An 8,751-nucleotide genomic window follows, 5' to 3' on the forward strand; every position below is an offset into this window, starting at 1 on the left:
CTCTGTGATGCCCCAAGTGCTTGTATCTGAAATTTGAAGGTGTTTATCTTCAACCACTAAAATTCTGTGGAAGGTTATCCCAACAGTGAGAGAAAATGGATGTCAACAGAGTCCTGACTCATTTTATATCAGACTTTTAGCCATAAAATAATTTGTTTGTCCCATAGACTTATTTTCATTCTGCTGGTCAAAAGGGTTCAAATGAGTTGACTTAAAGATTTAAGACTCTTTAAAATGGTTTAAAGTAGATTCCAGCTTTCATGGGCTCTGTAAATTTTGTGTACTCAGCTAGAACCCTGTAGAACAATTTGAGGTGCAAATATCCCTATGGAGCTTTAATGGTAGCGCAAGTGGATCAGGCTCTGGGTGGTTGACCGGAAGATCAGGGTTCAAGCCCCAGCACCGCCAAGCTGCCAGCCTTGGGTCCTTGAGCAAGACCCCCAGCCCACCCACCTGCTCTAGGGGTGCTGCATCATGGCTGACCCTCTGCTCTGACCCCAACCCCTAAGGATGGGACATGCGAAGAAAGAATTTCACTGTGCAGTAATGTATATGTGACAAATAAAGACAACTTAACTTAATATCTTTGAGGATGGTTTCATTTAGAAATGTAAGTTTGTAAATTGTAGTTTGACCTTATTTGAGTCGGATTATACAGTGAACACATTATGAAATACACTAGGTAGATATTAGGGCAGGTTTTTCCAGTAGTTAGATGAGGGAAGTAAATGAAAATTCTTGTGATTGTTATTAAACATTCTACAGAATTAACCCTACTTGTCCATCGTGCAACAGAAAATGAAAAAAAGACTATTCAGATATATAGCTGCTTTTCCTGAGCATCTGGGCTCATGATCTGTCTTTAGACCTTTGAGGAAGGAATGAAGACTCAGGTCTGTTCTCCACAGTGAATAGTGAAGCACTGTTGTTGATGAACATGATTAAACACTAAAGTTAGACTCAAATCACATCGACACATATCAGCTACAGCCAAAATATGAAACTGGTTCAAATTAGAACTGGAAATATCAGATTCAGCATGCTCTTCTGTTTTTCACACTGCACAAAAGAATCGAGGTCACACATGACAGATTTTACCTGCAGTGTAAAAGTCTACTTCAAGCTAATTTTGGCTACATTACAGGGTAGAACTGATACCAATGTGAAAGTATGTGACCCAGATCTCATTTCTTTTAAGATCTTTTGAATCAGATTTGATGTATTCATGTAACTGTAATGTGAACTGTTACTGTTATGGGTAATGCAAAGCCATCAATTTGCATTTTTTCCCCTCCAATATCGTTCTTGTGTTCATTCAGATTCAGCAGTACAACAACAGTGGCTAATTTATTTAAAAACTTCCAGTAGCAGGAATTGCAAAAACAGTGAACGGGTTTCACTATATAGAGCACTGTTTGTCACTCTTAGCCATTTTGTGCTCATGTTTGAAATCATAGTGGAGAATATTCACGCCAAAATTATGTAAAAATAAATTTCAATTGTCTGTACCGCTTATCCGATCTATCCTCGGGTCACTCCTGTGGCTATATCAGGAGTCATCGGGCATCAAGGCAGGATACACCCTGGACGGAGTGCCAACCCATCACAGGGCACACACACACACACACACACTCATTCACTCACGCATTCACACACTACGGGCAATTTAGAGACTCCAATCAGCCTAGAAGCATGTCTTTGGACTGTGGGAGGAAACTGGAGCACCCGGAGGAAACCCACCAAGCACGGGGAGAACATGTAAAAATAAACAAAGAAAAAAAACAAAAAAAAACAAAGCAAAACATATGGAACTTTCTGTATTGCTTTATGTTGGTAAATAATGTACGAGATATTTTAGTCATAGGATCTCTGTTTTGTTTAATTAATTAATTCATTTATTTATTTATTATTTATTTAAATTAATCAATTTATTTAAATTAACTGATTGATCATTTCACTGATTAATTGATGATTGATCGATTGACTGATTGGTTGGTTGGCTGGCTGGTTGGTTGACTGGTTGGTTGGCTGGTTGGTTGCTTGGTTGGCTGGCTGGTTGGTTGGTTGGTTGGTTGGCTGGTTGGTTGGTTCGTTGATTGGTTGGTTGGTTCGTTGATTGGTTGGTTGGTTCGTTGATTGGTTGGTTGGTTGGTTGGCTGGTTGATTGGTTGGTTGATTGGTTGGTTGGTTGATTGGTTGGTTGGTTGGCTGGTTGGTTGGCTGGCTGGTTGGTTGGTTGATTGGATGGTTGATTGATTGATTCATTAATTCATTTATTCATTAATCACTATTCCCTACATACAATAAAGAAAAAGTTCCATATTGGTATTGTTATTCATTAATGAAACTAATTAAACACTCTTGCAGAGGTAGATTGTACAACACATTTATCATTTAAAAACACAAATCTGAATCATTAAAACTGAGCAGCAAGTCAGAACTTTAACAGTGTGAAAGTGGGAAGATGTTTTCTAATGAAATTTCAGACAGCAGACAGAATCCGAGATTTGGTTCATTGGATATTGGTGCTGATGCAAAGATGGAGAGCTAATCATGGCCTGGGTATAATGTACATCTAAAGACCTTCTAACAATCCATAGATGATGGATGAGTGAGAGGCGGGCTGGCTGTCCCTTCTGTCTGATGATGGAGCTGGAATGACATACTGGCCCACAAACCATGCACAGAGCTGCCAGCTTCCTACATGCTGCCTGTTCCATTTACACAGGCATCCAGCCCACTGAGCCTCAGACTCAATTACCTCTCCTCTCTCAATGCTTCAATATCACACAGAGGAAAAACTGGATGATTAGCCCACTACTGTTACAGCTGATGTACTGTTAGTGTATTCCAGTTGTACAGTAACTCACAGAGTGCACTTCTACTTTACGCTTAAACATTTAGGGCTAGAACAAATGGACATGGAGGTTGTGCAGAACTCACTGGTCTGTATTGTAACATAATTATGAATGATTTATCCATTATTACTGATCTCCACCTATCCAGTTATGAATGATGTATTTAGAGTTTCCTGGATAGCAGTTGGCATTTTGATTTCTGTATTTGGACACAACTGTGGTTCAGTGGATAGCAATGATGCTTCACAGAGTTTTGCACGTTTGTCCACATGGATTCTCTGGTTTCCTCTCACATCCCAATGAGTTGGTGACCCTAACTTTCCCCTACTGTAGGTGTGAAAGAGCCTGCACTGGACATCCAGTGTTCCTGTGATAGGGTTCTGATCTACCATGACTGAGATCAAAGCACTAACTAAATATGAATGAATAACACAAAACTTTATTCGATTTTATTTCAAGAACCACTGACCATTTAAACATCTGATAATCTAATATGTTTCTCAGCATCTGTTTCCTTTACATCACATGTGGATCTCTGGTGAATCTAAGGTACTAGACAAAACCCCAAAGGTAGCCTTTAAGGTACTAAAACCCTGCTAAAAGACTAATGAATAATTTTATTGGCCAAAAAGCTGTTTAAAAGAGAATCTCTTAGTATAAAAGTTTTCTCTAGAACCTTGTTCTTTGCCTTGTCTCTTTGGGATAACTCTTAAAGGTTTCTTGTAGAACCTTTAACAAGGCCGTCAAAGGATCCCATGTGGAACAAGTGGATGTCAGCCATCATGAGTTTCATTAATTACGGGTAATCGACAAGAATCTTGGAGTTTCTAGAACTATTTGAGGTGCAAGTGAGATGTCCTTAGAATGTTCTTCATTTAAAAACTGTTCTATCTACAGTATTAACTTTCCAAGAAGTACTTTAAGAACCAATCTGGACAGTAACAGTGTGGTGCATTTAGTTGGAGTTCTTTGATCCTGATGATTAATTCTGTTGCATTTATGTTCCATTTCTGTTCATTTTCTTTGATTTTTTAGAGAAACTCCCATCTGGTCTATTCAAACGGGACTCTGGTTTCTTCCCGACACATGCAGGCTTGCAACAAGCTCCGTTATCCTTATCGCAATACTCAGAAAACCCCAGACGCAAAGCTCATACATCATCAGATGCCAAGCATCCTGCACACCCTGTTCGCCATGACAATGCATCTGGCATAGCTCCCACCCCATCCCTAGGTGCTGATGGTGGGTCAGGTAACCTAGGTGATAGCGCACATGGCATTCACCTGCTGCTACGTCCTCCGGACCTTCTCACACCAAGTCAGATGCCTCCTCTTCATGGCCACAGCCCGCCTACACCGGCTCCTCCTACTTTGCTCAGCCATGAAGACCTAGACTCTGCTCAGTCTACAGAAGTAGACTGGGGTTCTGGGGATTACCTGGAGACTTTAACCTTCATGGGCTCTGATGGAGATGACCTTTCTCTGGTCACCACCCTTCCCACACATGGATATGACTCATATGAAATTGAGGATGACAATGCTGGGATCCGCTACAACACAGACTTTCCATCCCGGCCCGTTTTAACTCTTTCCTCTAGGCATCTTCTCCCGAGCGTAACTCTTGGATATGGAACTAGCCTAAGGACTGCCCACCCCTCTGATCCCCGCTTGCCCCATGTCCCTGATACTGCCCAGGATGATCTGGATTTTGACTGGGCAGAACTGTACCCTATTGAGCCCACTGAAATGCTGCTTCCAGATATGAACAGTATGGAGTACTACAACACGCTACTGGCCAAAGAGAATGCTAGTGCTGCTCGCAACCAGACACACTTGACTCCCCCTCATATCACTCCCACAGCGACTCATACACAACCTACGGGCGCCACCCACACACTTGCCCCTTCTCTGGATGTGGGCCCTAGGACAGTAACAGACCAAGTGGATGCACCTCACTCTGTACCTGGAGTTACCCCCACTCCTCCACGAAAACCTACTACACACCCTATTCCTCCTACAGATCATCAGCGGCCAGCTGAAGTACCTTCTTACCCAGGGAAGGGGTCTCCTCAACCAGCTTTACCAGATGCTAAAGAAGGTCGTGAACAACCTGTAGCTCCATCAGCCCCGGCAATTATCTCACAGGGTCCAGTCATCCAGGCTGTAACAGTTAAAGTCCCTACTGCTCACAAACCTCAAACACCTTCCAGAGCCACGACTACCACTACAACAACAACTGCCGCTTCCAAACCAGTACCTCCTGCGCCCAGAATCCCACTTTCCATTGCACCCCGGCAGTATGTCTGCAACATCACCAAGCAAGACATGTACCTGGTCAGAGTAGGTGAGTATTCATTTCACTTTTTTTGCAGAAAGATACCTTTGCTATACCAATGGTGCATGATGGTTAAAGCTGCACTCATTGTTTTTGCACGTGATTGTGTATGATATATGGGAAAACTCCCTCTTGTGAGATTTCACTGATTAACAAACGTCTTTATTGTATTTTATGGCAGATTAGTGTATCCTGGGTTTAAATCGGAGCGTAAGATTAATTCTTTAATAACTCATTTTGAGTCCTCGGTCCTCAGAGTGCTCAGAAGTGACCAGTAACCTAATTTATAACCAGTTTACACAACTAGTATAGCTTGTTATTATAATCTTTGTAATTTTTAAATATTGTAAATTAATTGTAAATGTAATGTTCTGTTTAAATATTGGTGCTTGTTACAGAATTTATGGCTTATTTATAGATCTATCTACCTTCTTCAATTAATTTAGCTAGCTAGTTAGCGACATTATCAACATTATCAACAGACACTGCTAATTTTGTTGACCTGATTCTGGAAAAGTCTTTTGACCCTCTTATTAGAGACTGAGAAATTAACAGGAGAGAAGCCCGACAGATGATCAGAGGTGGTCCTTCATGGCTAGCACACACAGCTAGCACACACAGCCTATATATGAGTAGCCTTTGCTAAATGAAAACTCATAATGTGTAGGTTTGAGACAATTTGAGCAATTTGTAATCGTTTTAAATACTTTTTTCCAACACCAAAACTAAAGTTACAGTCTGCTGGTGTCTAGCTTTAAGAAATGTAGCTACAATTGGACAAAAGCTATTGCAGGTGCAGACTTTTGAGCCACATCAATCTATTTCTACAAATTCAGTCAGCGTAGGCATTGCTAATTTCCTTGGTCAGAAATCAGTCATAGTAGGAGTGTAGCATTAACACTATTCATCTGAACTGATTGGAGGAATTTCAAGCTCTAGTATACCTCTGTTTCCGGAAACTGCAGGCATGCCAAGTTCGACCTCGGTGGCGTTTGCGAAGGCTCATGTGAAGGAGATTTTGAGACGAGAGTTCAACCGGACAGTAGAGCTGCAGGTGTGTCCATTTCATTCATTTCACCCCTTATATTTTTATTTCCTCATATACATTTGCCAAGTTCATTTATCTAAGATAAGTTGATTAAAGTAAATAAGTTGATTGCAAGGTTTGCCAGGGTAGAGGGAACTCAGTGGTTAAGGTGTTGGATTACTGATCAGAAGGTTGTGAGTTTGAGTCCTAGGGCCACCAAGCTGCCAATGCTGGGCCCCTGAACAAGGCCCTTAAGGCTCAGTAGTATAAATAAGAGAAATGTAACTTGTCCTGGATAAGGGTGTCTGCTGAATGCTGTAGATGTGATAGGGCTCCAAGACTCAAAGCTGGTCTTGAGATATTACTTGTCTCAGATGCTTTGGCCCTTGTACTCATCCTGGGCACTGATCTTGCTTGAGTTTGGCTGAAAAATGTCCGTGTTTTCTTTTCGTTTCGCATTCATAAACTTTGACCAGAAGTAATTCCTTATTCTAGAAAACGTGACTAATCATTGGCACAATGCCTGAAAGAAGGTAATTAGTGACTAGTAATAAGATGTCTTTTCCACTGGAGTATCGTCTCATCCATTGTCAGTGCCTGGTAGCTCCGCATCTTTCTTCCACTACATCTTGAACACTAACACTACTCAGATTATTTACACTAAAATGGTGTAGAATAGTGTATAAGTACGTGTTTTAGTATGCACTTTCATTTGGCCTCACATTAGATTTCCTCCTCATCCCTCTTTAAGGCTTGGCTTGATCTCGGTAAGTCCTGCTCTTAGACAGTGTTGGTCTTGACTACAGCTTGCAGCCCTGCTTTTTAGATATTGAAGTGTAAAAGAGCTTACAGGCAGTTTCTGTACCAAAATTGTATTTTTTGGACTCGAATTGATGACTTCTGTTTGTCTTTTTCAGGTCCTTAAAGCTCCGCCCAATTTTGTTTTCCGGGCCGTGTCTGGTCCACTCGTATACACCGCAGTGTCAATCATCAACACTCTCCGCCAATCAGCACGCAGCACCTCGTCCTCCACCATCCTCACCGTCACACCCATATATCCTGTACCTGAATCCATCAATCAGGTGCACTCAGGTAAGAGTCATATTTTCCAGGATAAATAAATACAGATTTCTGTGCTTTAGCAGGTGCTGTGGCTTAAGCAGCCAAGCGGAAATCATGCGGCTTCAAGCAGAGACATGCAGCGACAGTATGTAGGAGAAACGGTGGCTGAATGCCAGCTGCCATAAGGCTACGCTGTCGTCATCTTATCAGCAAACTAAGAAGCTGTGAAATAAAATGCTCGAGGCGACTCTTACAGCAAAGGCACAGTGTATAGTCCGCTCCAGTATTATTGGCACTCCATGAAAATGAGCAAATGTTATTGTATAAAATGAATTCCACATGCACTGATATCATCATGTTATATCAGATGAACAACCTCAAGATGTTCGAACATTCCATTTTTATTTTCATGAATAAAAATAACTCTCTGGAAAACATGGCAAAGGTTTTCTCTCAAAAACATGACAAAAGTATTTATACCCCTAAAACAATTCAAATAATTCATCAAATGTAATCTGGAAAGTTTGCTCTTATTCTCTAGATACTCCTAAAGTTAACAATTTATGGGGGTAGAGATATTCATATAATTGTTTATTTTATATATTCCATTTATTTTATATATTCATATAATTTTATATATTCATATAATTGTTTATTTTATATATTCATATAATTTTATATATTCATATTATTGTTTATTTTATATATTCATGTAATCGTATATATTCATATAATTGTTTATTTTATTTATTCCATTTATTTTATATATTCATTTCTACTTATTTTCATCAAGAGTAATTCAGGATTTTTCCTTTTCTATCGTTGCTACAAGAACGTATGCTTTTGTGTCCAGTTTTGCAGTTTGTGCCGAGCCACGTGGACGTGCGTGTGTGCAGCTTCAGTGAGCGTGTGGAGAGGGGGCTCTTCATGGCTTATTCAGAAGTCCGCAGGCGACTGCAGGAGAACGGAAACTTCTCTGTTCTTGTGTGTATTATCTTTTATATCCGTCAACGTACAGTGTAATGGCCACGTTCCACTGAGATATCTCACAGGTCATCTCACTGTGTGTTATTTCCCGGGGCAGATCTTGAACATCACTATCAGTTTGGCGAAAGGCCAGAAGCAGCAGAAAACTCCGGTGGACATCACGTTCGCCATCCGCGATTCTCACGGCTACCTCAGAGGCTCGGACGTCAGCGCTCACCTGAGACAACTGCATGTGGTGGAGTTCAGCTTCTACCTGGGCTTTCCTGCAGTGCAGATCGCAGAGCGTGAGTGACACACGCTCACACACACACGCTCACACACACACGCTCACACACACACGCACACACGCACACACACATAAACACTCACACGCACGCACACACACGCACACGCACACACACACGCACACACACGCACGCACACGCACGAACACACGCACACACACATACGCACACGCACACACACGCACACACACACGCACGC

General features: G+C 41.4%; 1 protein-coding gene across 3 annotated transcripts in view; it reads left to right on the forward strand.

The window, feature by feature from the left end:
* The window catches only part of si:dkeyp-27e10.3 (UPF0606 protein KIAA1549), a 39,181-nt gene that overhangs the window by 11,964 nt on the left and 18,466 nt on the right, over nucleotides 1–8,751 (forward strand). For all 3 annotated transcript variants that reach the window (XM_058416576.1, XM_058416577.1, XM_058416578.1), the window contains exons 3-7: nucleotides 3,894–5,201; nucleotides 6,158–6,246; nucleotides 7,137–7,311; nucleotides 8,135–8,265; nucleotides 8,366–8,552. In XM_058416576.1, the coding sequence (XP_058272559.1) occupies nucleotides 3,894–5,201; nucleotides 6,158–6,246; nucleotides 7,137–7,311; nucleotides 8,135–8,265; nucleotides 8,366–8,552 (1,890 nt within the window). The remainder of the gene's footprint in view (nucleotides 1–3,893; nucleotides 5,202–6,157; nucleotides 6,247–7,136; nucleotides 7,312–8,134; nucleotides 8,266–8,365; nucleotides 8,553–8,751) is intronic.

The sequence above is a fragment of the Hemibagrus wyckioides genome, linkage group LG19 (assembly GCF_019097595.1).
Source record: "Hemibagrus wyckioides isolate EC202008001 linkage group LG19, SWU_Hwy_1.0, whole genome shotgun sequence".
Lineage (NCBI taxonomy): Eukaryota > Metazoa > Chordata > Actinopteri > Siluriformes > Bagridae > Hemibagrus > Hemibagrus wyckioides.